At 36.3% G+C, this 20726-nt stretch overlaps 1 protein-coding gene across 1 annotated transcript in view; it reads right to left on the reverse strand.

Annotated features, from left to right (window-relative positions):
- Positions 1 to 3406: 3406 nt before the first annotated feature.
- The window catches only part of LOC123549646 (uncharacterized), a 63188-nt gene continuing 45868 nt past the window's right edge, over positions 3407 to 20726 (reverse strand). Inside the window, exons 20-30 of the mRNA XM_053546672.1 lie at positions 19951 to 20142; positions 18983 to 19162; positions 17600 to 17739; positions 16232 to 16277; positions 15522 to 15676; positions 14852 to 14978; positions 12622 to 12741; positions 11786 to 11842; positions 9451 to 9696; positions 8727 to 8784; positions 3407 to 7276 (exon numbers count right to left, since the gene is read on the reverse strand). Of these exons, the coding sequence (XP_053402647.1) occupies positions 7197 to 7276; positions 8727 to 8784; positions 9451 to 9696; positions 11786 to 11842; positions 12622 to 12741; positions 14852 to 14978; positions 15522 to 15676; positions 16232 to 16277; positions 17600 to 17739; positions 18983 to 19162; positions 19951 to 20142 (1401 nt within the window). The 3' untranslated portion in view covers positions 3407 to 7196. The remainder of the gene's footprint in view (positions 7277 to 8726; positions 8785 to 9450; positions 9697 to 11785; positions 11843 to 12621; positions 12742 to 14851; positions 14979 to 15521; positions 15677 to 16231; positions 16278 to 17599; positions 17740 to 18982; positions 19163 to 19950; positions 20143 to 20726) is intronic.

Here is a 20726-nt window from a genome sequence, read left to right on the forward strand (position 1 = left end):
TTGCACAAAACTTGCGTCACCATAAGATATTAGTTCCTTTCTTGAACAGGCCAGATCCCATCATGGGTTCCAGAGTTATGGCCCCTGATAGGGCCGGAATAAGCTATTTTGGCCTTGTCTGCACAATAGCAGCTTTGTTTATGATTTGATTTTTACCAAACTTGCACACAACTTGTATCACTATAAGATCTTGGTTCCTTTCTTGAACTGGCTAGATTCCGTTTTGGGTTCCAGAGTTATGGCCCCTGAAAGGGCCAGAATTAGCTATTTTGACCTTGTCTGCACAATAGCAGCTTCATTTATGATTTGAATTTAATCAAACTTGCACAAAACTTGTGTTGCCATAAGATCTCAGTTCCTTCATTGAACCGGCCAGATCGCATAATGGGTTCCAGAGTTATGGCCCCTGAAAGGGCAAAAAATTAGCTATTTTGACCTTGTCTGCACAATAGCAACTTCATTTATGATTTGATTTTAACCAAACTTACACACAACTTTTATCACCACAAGATCTTGGTTCCTTTCTTGAACTGGCCAGATTCCATCATGGGTTCCAGAGTTATGGCCCCTTGAAGGTCCAAATTTGGCTATTTTGGCGTTGGCAGCCATATAGAGACTTCATTTATGGTTTTATTTGATACCAACTTCCAAAATATCTTCAACAACAATAAATCTTAGATTCCATGACAAATCAGATCCAATCGTAGGTTCCAGAGTTATTTTATATCTGATTACCTCCCCTGATTGTAGTCAAAATGGATTTATATCAGTAAGTCCTTATAGGACTTATTTGAAATTTCATTATTATCATTAGTTGGACTGAGTCAATCAGGGTAGATAACTATGGACTGATTTTATGTCAAATTACCTCCTTTTATTTCAAATTAAAATGGGTATATCTCTGTAACTAATGAAGATACTGATCTGAAATTTCATTTATGTCAACAGATTTATTTGGCAGATCCTTCTTTTGTTCACTTACAATAATGTTCTTTTTAATTACTTCCATTTTACGTTAATAGCTTATTTTTAGTAACTTTTTTATTATTGGCTGTAGGGAAAAACCGAGACCACTTTTCTGTGGTACAACATGAATGGTACCTCCAATTTTTAGGTGTATTTTGACATACCTGTACCTTGTAAGAATTTTTTTTTCTTTTTGGTTAAATTTCTTTCCTTTGTTGTTCCTGTCCTTTGGACTTAGATATTTTTTCTGAGGACCTTCTTGTCCTCAAGTGCAATGATAACAGGTGAGCGATATAGGGCCATCATGGCCCTCTTGTTGAATTATCTCCCCTTATGTGAAAATAGCTTGTCCAGACTATACGAGGGATAACTTACATATTGATAGAAATCAGTGATAGGAAGTGCATTGTCAAAGAACAATAACTCTAGCTTACCCTGTTTTTAAATTACCTCCGTTTATGTATAAAAACTTTTTCGGTGTATTACTTGAAAAGTATATAAATGATTGACTCAATACTTGACACATTTATAGAGGTCGGTGAGAGGAAGTGATGTAACTAAGAACCATAACACTAGCTGGCCTCATTTTTTATATGCCCGTTGGAAAAACGGGATGTATTATGGGAGTGCCCCTGTTGGGCGGGTGGGAGGCATCCACAGAGTTTGTCCAGAGCATATCTTCTTTATCCATGGAGGGATTTTGATGAAACTTGGCACAATTGTTCACCATCATGAGACGGAGTGTCTTGCACAAGAACCAGGGGGTCTTAGGTCAAGGTCACACAGAGATCAAAGGTCAAATTCAAGAATGACTGTCCAGAGTATATCTTCTTCATGCATGGAGGGATTTTGATGTAACTTGGCAAAATTGTTCACCATCATGAGATAGAGTGTCATATGCAAGAACCAGGTCCCTAGGTCCAAGGTCAAGGTCACACTTAGAGGTCAAAGGATACAAGAATGAAAACTTTGTCCGGAGCATTTCTTCTTCATGCATGGAGGGATTTTGATATAACTTGGCACAAATGTTCACCACCACGAGACGGAGTGTCATGCACAAGAACCAGGTCCCTAGGTCTAAGGTCAAGGTCACACTTGAAGTTACCGAGCAGATTTCTATTTTTATTATACCCCCACATAACAAAGTTTGGGGTGTATATAGGAGTGAGCTTGTCAGTCAGACGGTCTGTCTGTCGGTCCTTTGGTTTTCATGGTTTCCGGACAATACTAGTAACTCTTGAAAGGCTCGACAGATTAAAATAATTTTTGGTACACAGGTGTAACATTAAAAAACACAGGTCAAATTCGACTTTGAGGTCAGTAGGTCAAAGGTCAAGGTCATAATGTCCCGGAACAGTTAAATGGTTTCCGGATGATAACTGGAGAATGCTTGGGCCTAGGATCATAAATTTTAGTACACAGGTGTAACATCATAAAATACAGGTCAAGTTTGTCTTTGAGGTCAGTAGGTCAAGGTCACAATGACCCGAAACAGTTTAAAGGTTTCCAGATGATAACCAGAATGCTTGGGCCTAGGATCATGAAAGTTGATAAGAAGGCAGATGACCCCTATTAATTTTGAGGTCAAAGGTCAAGGTCACAGTGACCCGGAACAGTTAAACCATTTCCGGACGATAACTTGAGAATGCTTGGGCCTAGGATCATGAAAGTTGTTAGGAAGGTTGGCCATGACAAGCAGATGACCCCTATTGATTTTGAGGTCAGTAGGTGAAAGATCAAGGTCACAGTGACCCGGAACAGTAAAATCTTTCCAGACGATAACTTGAGAATGCTTTGGTCTAGGATCACGAAACTTAATAGGGAGGCTGATCATGACCAGGAGATGACCCCTATTAATTTTGAGGTTTGACTTGAGTTTGGCTTACTTCTGTGACGAGGCTGTCTTGTGGGGTATAATTCGTCAATCCTGTGACAGCTCTAGTTAAGAAAGACCATGACCTTGATCTGATTGACCCCTAAATATAATTCCCAAACAATTCCCATCCACCTGTCCAAACAACGATCTACCCCATTCTAATAAACAGGGTTTTCTTTAAAAACCTGTTTAAACATCTTAAACTTTTGAAGTTAAGCAGGATCCCACATACTGTAATAGATTGACTGATGGAGAGACAGGAGGCAGACTGCAAGTCCCATTCAGTGAAATACTGGGGGGCGGGGGTGACTAAATATGGGTATTTCTAAATACCTCTAAAACGGCAACCATCTTGGACAACATTTACACTTAAAAACATTAAATCCCTTTCTATTATTACTGGATTTAAGGATGCTGGGTCTCCAAAATTTCAAGCTAACTACAAAACTGTACAAGCAGTCTTGTACTTTTAGCTCTCACAGGAGGTTTGGCAAAAAAAAAACCTTCAGAATACAGTAATAGAAACAAATTCATGGACAACAGAATAAACAATTGACACAAAGATATTTTACATCTTTAATGAAAATTTTCAATAAAAGAACAATGCTACAAAGGTATTCAAATACTTAAGCACAAGATATCTGACACATCAATTCATATCAATAGATAAAAGGAGATTTGGTCCCAAAGTTACTTGCATATAATGGTGATAATGTTGCACATAATTCCAAAGTAACTAGAAGTTGAGAAAATTTCTGAACAGTTTTGAACAGGTGAAAAGAAAACAGTTGATGTTTGAAAATACTCTGCAAAAATTAGAAAGGAAAAGTCAATATGAGTTAACCCTAACCCTACTGTCGGAAAGTGATTCTGCCTTTGCGACCAGTGCAGACCAAGATCAGCCTGCCCATCCGTGCAGTCTGATCATGGTCTGCACTGTTTGCTATTCAATCAGTAAATTTTCAGTGAACACTCCTTTAAATGATAAGTGATGCTGCCCAAATTGAATGATGGACCGGTCCATTTTAGAAATATAGCAGGGTAAGGGCTTAATTGTAACAGTTAGAAAAGTTGAAACCTTTTAAATGATTCCAAAGTACTGAAGGAAAATCAACAAACATTCTGAAGCATAACTTTATAATTTCTTTCTCTAAGACTCCCATGCAAAAATCTCTATAGTGCTGCTATAGGAAAATTAACAATTATTTTGTGGTAATCTGAGGAGAAAGTGGTCTGTATTCCTGGTTAGAAGATAATCTACTGGTAGCAATGGAATCTGTATTAACAGAAAAAAAAATCCCTAATTTTACAGTTATATTCTTTTTCTTTTGGAGAGCAGTACCTACATTTTGCAATTGGAAAATGTGAAATCAGAACTGAAAATAAGAAATTTCATGATCTGCCGTGGTAGTTTGCATATTTTGATCAAACTTTTTCCTACATTGTAGAATTTGAAATAACCCCGACTTTATTTCAAAACTTCATAATCAACCAGGACAATTTAGCCAATAAAAGGGTTATGTGCTTGATTTTTTCTCTCAACTGGTTTGAAAGATGTTGACCACAAGCATTTCAAACTTTCACAATCATGAGTCTTTGGAAATCTGGACATGAAAGCCAGTTTTGAAGTGTATTTTGAAATCTCACAATGTACTAGTAAGTTATACTTGAAAATGGACCAAGTTAAGTAACAAACCTTGACCTTTGCATCATGGTTCTTGCATGGAAAACATGGCCTTATTACGGTTGTCATTTTTTTTCTGCCAATTCATTTTGAGATCTGACCATGCACTGTAAAGTTATATCCATGACACAAACAACTGCAGCTGAATGTGTAGATTGGCATGCTTACTTCTGAGAAATCTGTCGTCACTTAAAATTACTTTTTACTCTACAACTGTAAATCCTGTATGGATTTTAATGAAACTTGGCAAAAACAGAACAATTACTAAACCATATAATTGTGCAAAGTTTCAACAGCATTGATGCATATTAAAAGAAGGTACAACAACTTGAACATGTTAAGAACTTAGAAGTTTGATGAATACAGACCCAGGGCTTTGTTTTTCCACACATCCAGAACAACCTTAAATCGATAACTTAAATAAGAACAAGGGCAGACCACATCTATTCATCTACTAGTACTTCTCTAAATTTATAAAATGCTTAAGAGACAGATGTTTTACATTCAGTCCGTCAAAAATTGATTTAATATATAAAAAAATACAATATGTGTTAAATAAGTATTTTACTATTTGCAAACTATCACTATGTGCACTTTTGAAAATATAAATACTTTTCTAAAACTGGACAACACAATTATATTGCTGATAAAAACCACTGCATATACAAAAACAGCCACTGGAAAATGACAATTCATATAAGAAAAAAATTTTCACAATTTCTACAGTTCTATCAAATTACTGATTAGACTATGGGTTTATTCCCAGCAACCTGCAGACATTTCAAACAATATAAACAATCATTACTTCAAAAAGCATAATTTACCACCAGGTGCAAAATCTGAAGAAAACTAACTAAAGACTGTTCATTAAAAAATTATAGAATAAAAACAAGCAAATCCTCTGAATTAGTATTCTCTATCAAAAATTATTTGTCAGTCAAGTGTCGCCAGGCTTTAGAAAAGATGTTATTTCATGACTGATTTTATGGACTGGGGTAACGGCAAACGTGCAGCAGTTGCGACTAGCCTTACAAGTGAGCAGTTCTGGGTTTATAAGCCTTGCAACTTGTTCACTTGACATAATATTTTAAGATACTGAGTATCTTCTAGATTTTCCATGATTTTTTTTAAAGTGCACCCCCACCCCTACCTTAGGTAAGATAGCCAGTGTATAATTTGCAATTTTAACCTTTAGCCTGCTGGTGGCAAGTGATTCTGCCTTTGTGACCAGTGCAGACCAAGATCAGCCTGCACATCCTGCTCCTGGTCCGCACTGTTCACTATTCAGTCAGTAAATTTTCAGTAAACACCCCTTTGAATAAAAAATGGTATTGCCCAAATTGAATGATGGACCAGTCCATTTTAGAGATTTGGCAGGGTAAAGGTTAAAACACTCAATATAAATAAGCTACATACATTTCAATTCCTGTAAAACATTAACAAACTGATGAAGTACATTGATGGTGATATCATTTAATTTTGAATACTGAGCACATAAAGTTGGCAAGATAAAAATTTTCAGCATTATAACAGATTCACAGGGAACCAACAAGCCTAGTGCAACATGACTTTATAAATCTACACATGAAAGCAAATATTGCTTCCAACCAGTCTGTTTATTTTCACCTAATATTTAAACCTCCCGTGATATAGCTAAGATATACAGGTTCTGACTTTCTCAGTCATTTCCCTGTTTATAATCAATCATTTCACCAATAAACAACTACAATACAAGGCACGAAAAATGTCTTCAGGGAATGAAAACGACTGTAAATCACTGAAACATATATACGGTAGTCAATATACAGCAGCCTTTGACATATTTTATGAAACCAATTTCACATAAAAATTTTGAACAAAAAAAAATATCACAAATGGTAGAGTACAAATGCATTTATAATGCCATAATAATAAAACAATTACACAAAGATATCACAACTTGCACCGATACAAAAGAGAGGTAACTATAAAATAACAACAAATACAATGCAATAATAAATCGGCTATGATTTAAACAACTATTTATTATATATAACAAAAAAAAAACCATAAAACTATACCTGATTTTTTCAATGAGAAAAAATAATACAACATACATGTATATAAGTATTATAATTTCATTAATTAAACTAGTGGACTAATAAAATGTATTAAATATCTCCATCAGATGTACCAGTACCTATCACTTAAACAGGACTATCAAAATGTTGTATGGAGTAAAGTTTGCAGGAATTAAACAACTGGACATAAAATACTATGAACAATTCATACCATACGTTGTTCCTTTTCTCAAGGCTGTTTTTCAGCCCCTTCCTAGTCAGTAACATTAACAATAAGCCTAAATTTTCAGACCAGTAACTAGTCAGTGCCATTAAAAAACATCATTCAGTAGTTGAGAAAATTGGTAGAGACGTCCGCGCCATTTTATTTGATAAAACTTCACTGGTCGTCTTTAAGGCTTTCTTTTGCCCTCCCTACTAGCCCTAACCACATTTTTCTCATTTATAACTTCAATTTAAAACAGTCAACAACCAGACTAAATTTTTAATGGTAAACAATACAAATATCCAATACAGGAAGTTATTGTTTCCCCATCTTCTTAATGTTTTACAATACAACAGGACAAATTCTACCAATAATTTAGCGTTGAGCATTGGCTGATTTCAAACATCAGGTTTTGATCAACCCTAAGATAACAGTCCTCTCTCGACCTCCTAACTTTTTCACCTCAGATACGAGATTTGTATTGTCTGAAAAGAAAGGAAAATATTGCATCATTTGTCAACAAACATTTTCCAACTTTGTCCAAAAACTGGATTACTAATTTATTTTACATATACAAAATTTACAGCTCTGTAATTTTCAATTTATACTATAAAGTTATTTAACATTGTTCTGTACAATACGGAGATAAATTTGGACGAGTACCCAGCTGAGAAAACCATACTGGTAAGCCGCTAGGCGAGTCCAATATGGTTTCCCAGCTGGGTACGAGTCCAAATATATCTCGTACTGTACAGTACAATGTTAAATAACCTTTTTATTCTATATCTTCAAGATGCATCATCAAACTCTGTACATAAACCGCCTACTTCAACCGATTTACATTCGGAACATTTTCACACGTTTCGGGTTTTATCTTATGTTTAATATGGGACTGTTGAACCATCTAAATACGGAAAAAATACAGCTTTTTTTGTATGCGCGTGCGTCCAATATGGTAATATATTGTACGGTCACGTGTTGCAAATAAACGTTCACGATTGGATAAATAAAATAGATATAGAATAAAAGTGAATACACTTCTCAGAACCATTAATACCATACCATAAATCAATGTCAAATCTATTTTAAAGTTTCGTATTTTCATTCACAGATCATTTTATGCTCTATTCTAGAATTATGATTACAAGTCTACTGTAAAATCATTAATATTTGTGGGGAACTATTTTTCATGGAATTCCTGACTACAACAACCCATGAAATTAAATCCCTGTGAATAGGCAAAGTTTCTCCTGATTTTAACTCTAAAATTTGTAAATCCTCAAATTCATGTCCCCACGAAATAATCATTTTTGTCATAACAACAAAATTTTCTGCCCAAAAAATTAACCCTTACCCTGCTAAATTTCTATAATGAACTTATCCATCTTTCAATTTGGACAGTTCCATTAACTGTTAAAAGGGGTGCTTACCAAAAAGATACTGACTGAATAGCGAACAATGCAGATCTTGATCAGACTGCACAGATGTGCAGGCTGATCATGATCTACACTGTTCGCAAAGGCAGAATCAATCGTGACTCAAAGGGTTAAAGGATTTTTGCAGCATCTGACTAAACTGTTGTTACCATTTTTATTGTGTAGTATCTCTGTGTCAAAACTATTACACGGACCTATGTTATTGACTACAACTAAAACTTGTGGTCTTATTTCTGAGTCAAACCTACATTCTAGTATAGAAACTGTAAATATCTCTCTTGCAGTACACACAACCCAAACATTTTAACTTCTATATTGTAGATATGTATTGAAAATGCAAAAAAAGGAATTGAATTCATCATCTCTGGATTTCTGCTGAAGTGTTTTAAGTAATGGGAATAGCTCTTAAGATATAAATATGCTAACATTTTATAAATTTATTACCATATATCTTAGTACAATCTTAAACAAATAAGAAATTATATGCGGTATTACTTACTTAATTTTTGTAACTTTTGTAAAAACTCTGAAAAAGCATCACCAAATGCTGATTGGCTCTGAAAAATAAACAGAAAAAAATGCTTTGCATAAAAAGTAGTTGATTTTTTTCCTATCATTCATTCATATCACCGGCTAAGAAATATTTCATGGCAGCAAATTCATTATCGCAACTGCCTCAGTTGACAAAGCTGTAAAGGAGTACCAGCAAATTGCTGGGAGTAAGGTAAAATTGGTTTTTATTGGTCTTAAAATTGGGTCGCTCATTGTTTCACAAAGTGATGGTAAATGAAATTTACCTTTACTCCAAATAACATCTCTTAAAAACAGTACAGCTAGATAAACAACAACAAAAACACTCAAAATATCGTCAGGAACAGACAAACTGCTTTTTGCAGTTTCCATGTACTCTTGAGGTTCTAGGTTAGACATCCAAAATGAAATAAACTTTATAACTTTTGAAACCACTGGACAAGTTGCAGTTACTGACAACTAAGGCTTGACTTTCCAACACCAAGGAAGACCCTACACCTATTAGGGCAAAGATGAGCCAGGAGTATAACCATCAACAACTCAACATGGTGCTTTCTTGGCATGAAAGAAACTGACTCTGACAACACTCAAAACTAGTACTGTAAGTGCCTAGTGCTTCAAAATTAGCAGCCCTAACAAAACTACTAAAGGTGCTTGTGTAAAATGATATAAGGTGAAGAACTTTAATTTACCTCTTCTTCATCATCCCAGCTGTCCCAGTCTGAGCTCTCCTCTTCGTTGTCTGATCCCTCCCTCGGAGTAGATGATCCCTGGCTCCCTTCTATACCCCCACTATGGGAACTTAATGCACTAAGTCTGCCTGTTAAACTTCCACTGTTATTACTGGTGTTTAGTGTTAAACTTTCTGGGAACCTTGTACCAGAAGGCGAACCTGTAAATATGGTATCATTCTCTTTTCCTAACAATATCTCATTCAACTGTCAATTTGTTTTGTTTTAGGTTTAGCATTGTTTCTCAACAGTATTTCAGTTATATATATGAGCTGTGCCATGAGAAAACCAACACAGTGGCTTTGCGACCAGCATGGATCCAGACCAGCCTGCGCGTCTGCGCAGTCTGGTCAGGATCCATGCTGTTCGCTTTTAAAGCCTACTGCAATTAGAGAAACCGTTAGCGAACAGCATGGAGCCTGACCAGACTGCGCGGATGTGCAGGCTGGTCTGGATCCATGCTGGTCGCAAAGCCACTATGTTGGTTTTCCCATGGCATGGCTCATATAGCATAAGGCAATTAACCTAACCAATGTTCCTGGATTCTGTACCAGTACCAGTTTTCCACAAGTAGTTTCCAACTTCTTCTGGAGGACAAATGACTTCAGACACAATGTCAAACTAGAAAATGCTTTTGTAAAAAAGCGCATGTCTCCCCCAATGCAAAGTCCTATAGGCAAGAAGTCAATAGGGGTCAGGAGCAAAAGTAAAAGAGACACTGATGGTTGGCTGCAATAGGGATCATATACTTGGCATGTCCAGTCATCCCGCTAAATTTCAACACTCGTGGCCTAGTGGTTCTCAAGTCACCGTTCAGCCTCCTGTGACCCTGACCTTTGATCAAGTGACCTCAAAATAAATAGGGGTCATGTACTCTGCATGTCCAATCATCCTATTAAGTTTCAACATTGTAGGTCAAGTGGTTCTCAAGTTATTTCCAAAAAATGATTTTACATGAACAGGCCACTGTGACCTTGACCTTTAATAGACTGACCCCAAAATCAATAGGGATCATCTACTCTGCATGTTCAATCATCCTATGAAGTTTCAACATTCTGGGTCAAGTGGTTCTCAAGTTATTGATCGGAACTGGTTATCAATGTTCAGGCCCCTGTGACCTTGACCTTTAACAGAGTGACCCCAAAAACAATAAGGGTCATTTACTCTGCATGAACAATCATCCTATGAAGTTTCAACATTCTGGGTCAAGAGGTTCTCAAGTTATTGATTGGAAATGGTTTTCCATGTTCAGGCCCCTGTGGCCTTGACCTTTAACAGAGTGACCCTAAAATCGTTAGGGTTCATCTACTCTGCATGACCAATCATCCTACGAAGTTTCATCATTCTGGGTCAAGTGGTTCTCAAGTTACTGACCGGAAATGGTTTTCAATGTGCGGGCCCCTGTGACCTTGACCTTTCACAGAGTGACCCCAAAATCGTTAGGGGTCATCTACTCCTTATAACCAATCATCCTATTAAGTTTCAACATTCTGGGTCAAGTGGTTCTCTAGTTATTGATCGGAAATGGTTTTCAATGTTCAGGCCCCTGTAACCTTGACCTTTGATGGAGTGACCCCAAAAACAATAGGGGTCGTCTACTCCAGCAGCCCTACAAACCTATTAAGTTTGAAGGTTCTAGGTCAAATGGTTCTCCAGTTATTGCTCGGAAATGAAGTGTGACGTACGGATGGACGGACGGACGGACGGACAGGGCAAAAACAATATGTCTCCTGGGGGAGACATAATAATCACAATGTACACACACCTTGCCTATGGATCGAACTTCTATCTCCTCTAAAATGTCAAATCCTCTGTCATATTCCGACCATCCTATTCAATTCTGAATCATGAACACACTGCTAGCCACATGGTCTTGCATAAAAACCTTTTGTAGCCATCCATATACAGTGTGTGTTTCGTATGATAACTAAACTTCATTTTACACACCCCCACCCCATCGAATAGTTAATATGTCCTGTTTCAATCTATCTCTGTGTATGACTATAACCTGAAGATACCTTATGACAGAAGGGCTTAAACTATCACATCAATGGGACACAGGCATTAATGCAAAATTTCCCATAAAAGAACATCTCTTGTTAATCACTCAATTTATAAATCAATACTGGTTCGATTATTTATGAAATACTCCATAAAAGTTCTCAATTTTTGTTTAGGCAGTCAAAATCCATCATTTGTCTGGCACAGCTTTGAGTAATTCTATCGACTACCAACAATAATTTCCTCTGGTCTGAATCCTCTCAAATGGTCATTAAATAGGAATATCTTTGACAACAGGTAGGTTGAAGAAACCATCCCCTTGTACCAGCTGGTCCACTGTAAATTCTACAGTCTGTGAAACAAGGCATTATTTTATAGGTAATAAGAACAAATGAGCCGTGCCATGAGAAAATCAACATAATGGGTTTGCGACCAGCATGGATCCAGACCAGCCTGCACATCCGCGCAGTCTGGTCAGGATCCATGCTGTTCGCTAATGGTTTCGCTAATTGCAGTAGGCTTTAAAAGCTAACAGCATGGATCCTGACCAGACTGCGCAGATGCACACCCACTATGTTGGTTTTCTCATGGCACGGCTCAAATATAAAGTATGATAAAAATACATTGTACTCATATACATAAAGTAATACAATCATTAAACTTTATCCAGTGATTTCTAAATGTGTTGCTGTCATTTACTGGTTTGCATCTTTGTTCAAATGTATGCATGGAATATCTGACAAATCTCTGACTAAAACAGTTACTGTCAAGGCAGCTAAACCATATCTAAAATGTATCACTGCAAAATTTGAAAATGGAAACCACTGTATTTGTGTTTTACTACAGACCACTTCCTTAACTATACCAGCTACAGAGTGAAGTATCAGACATTAAAAAAGCAATTTTTTTGTGTTTTTTTTTTTTTTTAATTTCTAAAAGGTTTATTCAGAAACCTACCTACTATGTAAGCAACATGTAGAGACACCCATAGATAATATACTGGCAAAACATTTATCTGATGTCCAAAACTTTGAATATTATTAAGAAGTGAGAACTTTAAGTGAGGTACAGTTATTAAATGAGAAATACTTTTTTTATTAATTCTACTAACTCTCCTAATTTCTTACTTACCTCATTTAGCCTAGCCGCTATAGCAGATAGTGCTACAGAGATATGTTGACTCACATTGACTGGTTTACACAATTCCTCATAAACAAGCAAGATTTTCTGGACCTGAGGCAAGTCTATACTCTGAAAAAGTGATAACATGTAAATATCAACTACCAACATAATATCAAACACTTGATAGAAAATTCCATATACAATGTTATTCAAAATGGTCTCTTTCAGGTAATGTGAAATCATAAATAGAAGTCATGGGCAATGGAGTTGGGGTGAGGAATGGGGGTGCTTATTTTCATGTTGAATCATCCACAAAATTGAATCTCAATGAACAAACTAGAAAATGCTTTTGTAAAAAAGTGCATGTCTCCCCCAATGCAAAGTCCTATAGGCAAGAAGTCAATAGGGGTCAGGAGCGAAAGTCAAAGAGACACTGATGGTTGGCTGCAATAGGGATCAACTACTTGGCATGTCCAGTCATCCCACTAAATTTCAACACTCGTGGCCTAGTGGTTCTCAAGTCACTGTTCAGGCTCCTGTAACCTTGACCTTTGATCAAGTGACCTCAAAATAAATAGGGGTCATCTACTCTGCATGTCCAATCATCCTATTAAGTTTCAACATTGTAGGCCAAGTGGTTCTCAAGTTATTTCCAAAAAATGATTTTACATGAACAGGCCACTGTGACCTTGACCTTTAATAGACTGACCCCAAAATCAATAGGGGTCATCTACTCTGCATGTTCAATCATCCTATGAAGTTTCAACATTCTCGGTCAAGTGGTTCTCAAGTTATTGATCGGAACTGGTTATCAATGTTCAGGCCCCTGTGACCTTGACCTTTAACGGAGTGACCCCAAAAACTATAAGGGTCATTTATTCTGCATGAACAATCATCCTATGAAGTTTCAACATTCTGGGTTGAGAGGTTCTCAAGTTATTGACTGGAAATGGTTTTCCATGTTCAGGCCCCTGTGGCCTTGACCTTTAACAAAGTGACCCTAAAATCGTTAGGGTTCATCTACTCTGCATGACCAATCATCCTATGAAGTTTCATCATTCTGGGTCAAGTGGTTCTCAAGTTACTGACCGGAAATGGTTTTCAATGTTCAGGCCCCTGTGACCTTGACCTTTCACAGAGTGACCCCCAAAATCCTTAGGGGTCATCTACTCTTTATGACCAATCATCCTATTAAGTTTCAACAGTCTGGGTCAAGTGGTTCTCAAGATACTGACCGGAAAGGTTTTCAATGTTCAGGCCCCTGTGACCTTGACCTTTAATGGAGTGACCCCAAAATCGATAGGGGTCATCTACTTTGCATGTACAATCATCCTATGAAGTTTCAACACTCTGGGTCAAGTGGTTCTCTAGTTATTGATCAGAAATGGTTTTCAATGTTCAGGCCCCTGTGACCTTGACCTTTGACGGAGTGATCCCATAATCAATAAGGGTCATCTACTCTTTATGACCAATCATCCTATCTAGTTTCAACATTCTGGGTCAGGTGGTTCTCTAGTTATTGATTGGAAATGGTTTTCAATGTTCAGGCCCCTGTGACCTTGACCTTTGACAGAGTGACCCCAAAATCAATAGGGGTAATCTACTCTTCATGACCAATCATCCTATGAAGTTTCAACATTCTGGGTCTAGTGGTTCTCTAGTTATTGATCGGAAATGGTTTTCAATGTTCAGGCCCCTGTGACCTTGACCTTTGACGGAGTGACCCCAAAATCAATAGGGGTCATCTACTGTTCATGACCAATCATCCTATGAAGTTTCAACATTCTGGGTCAAGTGGTTCTCTAGTTATTGATTGGAAATGGTTTTCAATGTTCAGACCCCTGTGACCTTTGATGGAGTGACCCCAAAAACAATAGGGGTCGTCTACTCCAGCAGCCCTACAACCCTATGAAGTTTGAAGGTTCTAGGTCAAATGGTTCTCCAGTTATTGCTCGGAAGCGAAGTGTGACGTACGGACGGACGGACGGAAGGACGAACAGGGCAAAAACAATATGTCTCCTGGGGGAGACATAATAACATTCAAATTCAACTTTTCAAAATTTAAAACTATATTTTTTTTAATTCTCAATTCTCGCCACTGTCAGCAAAACCCATGTAATTTAATAACCATGAAATAATATGATAGATATGGAAACATTGTTAATTTCTTAAATCTATTTGAACTTGACTATATAAAATAATGTAAATAAACACTATATTGTCCTAATATGACGCTCACCTTCATCGCAATAACAGCGGACAGTTCTCTCAGTGTAGTGAGAATACACTTGGTACACTGTAGTTTTCTCTCTCTGTCTGTACTCTCTTCTACTGTCTGTACAAAACGTGTAACACTGGATTGTAAGCTGAAAACATCATAGCATTTCTTGATATATGTAAAGTCTGTGTTTAAATAATTTCTGATAAATCAAGGGAGAAAAATACCTAAGGCTTTCTACTTACAATTTGATAGTAAATGTTTAACAGTATTTCAAAAGTGTGAAATAAATAATATTCATAGGTGACTCATTTTCGTGGATTTTGTGTCAATCTACAAAATTAAATCCCAATAAACAAATAAAATTTACATTAATTTTACCTTCAAATTTTACATTAATTTTACCTTCAAAATTTACATTAATTCTACATTGAACTTTACATTAACTTTACCTTCAAAATTTAAATAAACAAATTATTTATCCTTTGAAGAAGCTGTTCTGTCCAAAACTATGGAATTTCATATCCATCAAAAATGATCTGATTTCACAGTTTATCATTTAAAATATAAACAAGGTTTAATAATGTCAAATAACAATACCATTATTTCTTAGGCTTGAATGAAAAAAAACAAACTTGTGAGCTTGATTTTCCTTGAAATTGATAAATGACTTGCATGTTACTGTACATACCATTCCAGCATTGTTTTACAGATATGTGAGTCCTCTACAAACTGTCCTATATAGTGGGCAAGAATGGGAGATACTGAGGTAACATCTACAGGGGCTAAACCATTGAGAAATGTGGACAACTCATGGCAAATCTCAGATATAAACAACTTTTCCACCTGAAAACAAACACAAAATATTAGCAAATTTATCCTGAATAAGCCAAGTATATTTATTTATTTTGTTGGGTTTAACGTCGCACCGACACAATTATTGGTCATACGGTGACTTTCCAGCTTTGATGGTGGAGGAAGACCCAAGGTGCCCCTCCGTGCATTATTTCATCACGAGCGGGCACCTGGGTAGAACCAGCGACCTTCCGTAAGCCAGCTGGATGGCTTCCTCACATGAAGAATTCAACGTCCCGAGTGTGGCTAGAACCCACATCGATGAGGGGCAAGTAATTTGAAGTCGGCGACCATAACCACTCGGCCACGGAGGCCCCCTCAGCCAAGTACATATAATGCTTTAAGGCAGAGAGCTCCATGAACTCTGTTGCAGAATAGGTAACACATGTTAAAGAAAGTGAAACAGTGGAAAAGCTGGAACTAAAAGGTATTCTAGAAATAAACAAACTTTAATCACAAAGATGTTTTTTAAAAGAATTCTATTTGAAAAGAGTCTCAATATTACCATAAAGGAATGAACAAAGGAACAAAGAAAGAGATATATACCTGTTTGGCACATTGTATCTTGTTGTCTGGTTTTACAAGGCAACAACTGGAAATACATAAAAAAATACAACTTTATTGAAGCAGACAGCAATGATAATCAGGTCTATGTACATGAAGGAAGTGCCATATGAATTAAATTTACATAAATATGAAATAAGAAATCTCTTGTTATTTAAATGCTTTCAAGCTCACATTGATTTATTTCTTAATATCAGTACCGGCAGGGAACCAGTAGCTGGACAGAATTCAATATTCTTCCTTTTGTCTGTTCTTAGAGATTGTTTAACATATATTGCTACTCCAATTGTTACTAATAAATTTCAGTTCCTACTGCATCTAATAACCACTCCTTTCTAGTGACATAAATTTTATGTTTCTAATTAGTTCATACTATGACAAAAGCTTAAAGCTTATTTGAACCACTTTCGAGTCCGCTTTGTGGAAAAACCAGTACTGGTGTCATATGAGATGTCATGGTCGGGACCCCAGTGCGGCTGAAACCCATGAACCCCGGGTTGATCGGCCGACATCTTAACCACTAAACCACCGCTCCCCTTATAGACCACCGCTCCCCTTATATGTTTCTGATTGGGTCACAAAAAGTTAGTAATTTCCTCCATGCAGTTAGCCAGTGGCCAAGATTTTAAGTATGACTGTAAACATGTGATGAAACAATGAACTGATATATTCTTACTCTTCTATAATAATGACTTAATTTTCTAACAAAGAATATTAAAAGTAATCTGACCACAAAATGCACACAACAAAGTAATAACAGCCAACTAAATATAAACAGCGTTTTATCTTAAACTAATACTTGATAATTTGAATAAATAAAGCGTTGTTAACGCTGCAAAATTCCGCTGCATTACAGGTATAGCCATGAAGGACTTTATAGTAACAAATATCTTCAGCATTGAACAGAATATACTTGTTAATTAGGTATTTCTAACCCACTTCATACCTCAACACGGTAAAAATGTTTTGAAAGCGAGATTGTTGTTTCAATTCCCCAATGCAATGGAAAATAGATTTATAATTTATTGCATAACTGAAATGCGAGTGCTTTACATCATCTTGATAAGGTGAACATTTGTCCCACAAGTAGCTACAGAGGTAAGGATGACACTCTTTAATCTCAAGTGACTTCAAAAGTATGATCCATGCCCTAACTCGATGACTCAAACCACAAACAGTTGTGGCTTTCACAGACAGACTACAATCTTCACTTGAGAGAATATGTGCAAACACAGTTCTGACAGCGTAAATAAATTTTACCATAAGATGACAGTCCAACTTTACTATTTTAAGCTGTATTTGATATTTTTCACAACAAAATTATAAAACAAAGTATGATATTTAGTAAACCTTAAATATCCTTCAAATGGTGAACTAAACACATCATTATGAGGTCTGTGTAAAAGTTCAGTTGAGATTCTAGTCTGAGGATGTGCAGAGTAAAACACATGTTTCCAAAACTGTAAGACCGAGTGGTACTGACTGCATTTCTGAAAATAGAATATACTGACTTCTTGCTATGTTGAATCTCAAGATTTTAAAATATGGTGTCCTTTCTGGAATGACCATGCATGAATTCACACCTGTATAAATGTGATATAACCCTGAAACATATTAACTATGTAAATATATTAACAACAATATAAAATGTCACATCTGGTTTCAAATCAAATACCAGTAATTTAGGTTCAATTGATGTATCCCATCAAAGGTCTCCGTATTGGTCAAAACATCAAATAATGATAAAGAATTCTTCACTGAAGTATATTACAAGTTATTTTTAGAAGTATGAGTGTTGTTCAATAAAGCATATTTCTAAATTCACAAACATCTAATCCTATATTAAATACTGATCATCAATCATTCTGGCCAATATGCACCCCTACTATTCAGTGAATTAAACACAAGACATTAAACTAAAGGTCCATCCATCTTTCACCTTTATTTCCCAGGCAGAATCTGTCACATTATACAATCTATCACCTCTATTTCAGATATAGAAGTTGTCACATTATACCATCTCTCACCTCTATTTCACATACATAAGTTGTCACATTACACAGACTGTCATTCATTTTTTTCCCTCTGTTTCACATACACAAGTTGACATTCACCTTTCACTTCTATTCCACATTCAGAAACTGTCACATTACATCAACTTTCATTCACCTTTCATTTCTATTTCACATTCAGAAACTGACACATTACATCAACTTTCATTCATCTTTACCCTCTATTTAACAGACAGAAGTTGTCAAACTACACCAAAGGTCATTTAGCCTCTATTTCACAAAATGAAGATGTCACACTACACTCATTCATCTTTCACCTCTATTTCACAGACAATTATTGCTACAATACACCAATTTTCATTTCATCTTTTATCTCTACTTCACAGACAGAAGTCACATTACACTCATTCATCTTTTATCACAAGTTCACAGACAAAATTGTCATATCACACTCATTCATCTTTTATCACAAGTTCACAGACAAAATTGTCATATCACACTCATTCATCTTTTACCTATTTCAAGACAAATGTCCAACACACTCACTTCACCTTATTCACAGACGATCACAGACATATTTCATATCACTATCAATTCAATTATACCTGTCATAATTGAAAAGTGACATAAGTCCATCAATATCACATGTTTCACTAGTTCACAGACATGCTCAGAGATAGCCTTTCAAGAATAACTTGATTTAATTCAGATTAAAAAGTACCTGTTCCAGAGTAATTGAGAAGTGAGCATAGGCCATCAATATCACATGGGTGGAGATAATTGAGAGTTTATCATAACTGGGTCTCTGTATTAGATATTGTAGGTGAGGCAGGTAGGCAGGAAGTCTACCCTGGACGGTCGTTGTTATACTTGACAAATAATCTCTACACCTTTCATGGTCCTGCAATGATAGAAAAATTAGCATTGGCCATAGAATCACATCAAAAGAAAAACAGACTTTAACTGGTTGTTAAATGGGGTCACAAAATATGTTTTTCATCTAACAACATCAGTGTTGTTTTTTTTCTCCAGAAATGGTATCCAGTGAATCAAGTAAGCTTTAAGCTTACTTTACAACCAATATGAAATAAATTAGTATATACTTAAGTAATATTTCCAGTGAAATACAAATTTGCAATAGGAATCAATTTGTGCATCAACACTATTCTTACCTTCCATGTGTGTGTGTGTGTGTATGTGTGTGCTGACATAATAAATTATATATACTAAGGATATCCTGATATCTGTATGCCACATAGATTTTCTTTACTTCCCATGTTTGCGAAAATTCATGTAAAAGTGTATCCTTACCTGCAAATGCACATGGACATTATGCAAAAGGGGTATCCTTACTAGCAACATGTATAAAGGTTTATGCAATAAGGGTAACCCTACATGTCATATGAATGGAGGTTCATACAACAAGGGTTTCCTGACCTGCCATGTGAATGGAGGTTCATACAACAAGGGTTTCCTGACCTACCATGTGAATGGAGGTTCATACAACAAGCATATCCTTACCTGCCATGTGAATGGAGGTTCATACAACATGGGTTTCCTGACCTGCCATGTGAATGGAGGTTCATACAACAAGGGTTTCCTGACCTACCATGTGAATGGAGGTTCATACAACAAGCATATCCTTACCTGCCATGTGAATGGAGGTTCATACAACAAGCATATCCTTACCTGCCATGTATGTGGAGGTTTATGCAACAGGGGTATCAGTTTGACTGAATGTATCACAGATTCTTTAAGAAGTAGGACGGAGGTGAAGGTCATCAGACATGTTGGCACGGCAACATTCAGGTAACTATTCCAGACTGTAACTAGCAGATTGATGTCATACCATCGTATAACCTCAGCAAGACATGGTAATACCTGTAAATATCATAAGAATATGTCAACAGGTTTCCTTGTTTGGAGTCCTAAGGCATGCAAATCCAATGAGTAAACACACAGATAAAGTGAAAGTGCACTAAAACTAGGATGAGTAGAATAGCTCCCTGTCTTCTTTGTGAAGTCAAATTTAAAATGTTTGCACATGAAACAATCCAAATAATGTTATAAAGTAGCTTAAAATTTGGGGTTCTCTTTAATCATAGACCAACATCGCAATATCAAACATACAGACCTTTACATTTTATAACTTAACAACTGTGAAAAGTTTCATCAAAACCTACACTAGAGAATTGTTTTCAAAACTCAAAAATGTCATCAAAATTGTGAGTTTCCCTCAGACTACAATCATAAAGACTTTCACATCTGTCTGGCAAATAAATCAAGCAAGAGACCCTGTTTTTATTAGTCGAAATTTCCAAGCATATCATAATGCTCTGAAAAATCATAGATTAATCAACTCTACATTGTAGAGAAAAAATCATTCAGAACATGCAGAACTACCTTTAAGAATGTGTCTCCGTGTACAGTGATAGTGGAGGCACTCACTCCCTTACGTTAATCAA

This window comes from Mercenaria mercenaria, chromosome 6 (genome assembly GCF_021730395.1).
Source record: "Mercenaria mercenaria strain notata chromosome 6, MADL_Memer_1, whole genome shotgun sequence".
Classification (NCBI taxonomy): domain Eukaryota; kingdom Metazoa; phylum Mollusca; class Bivalvia; order Venerida; family Veneridae; genus Mercenaria; species Mercenaria mercenaria.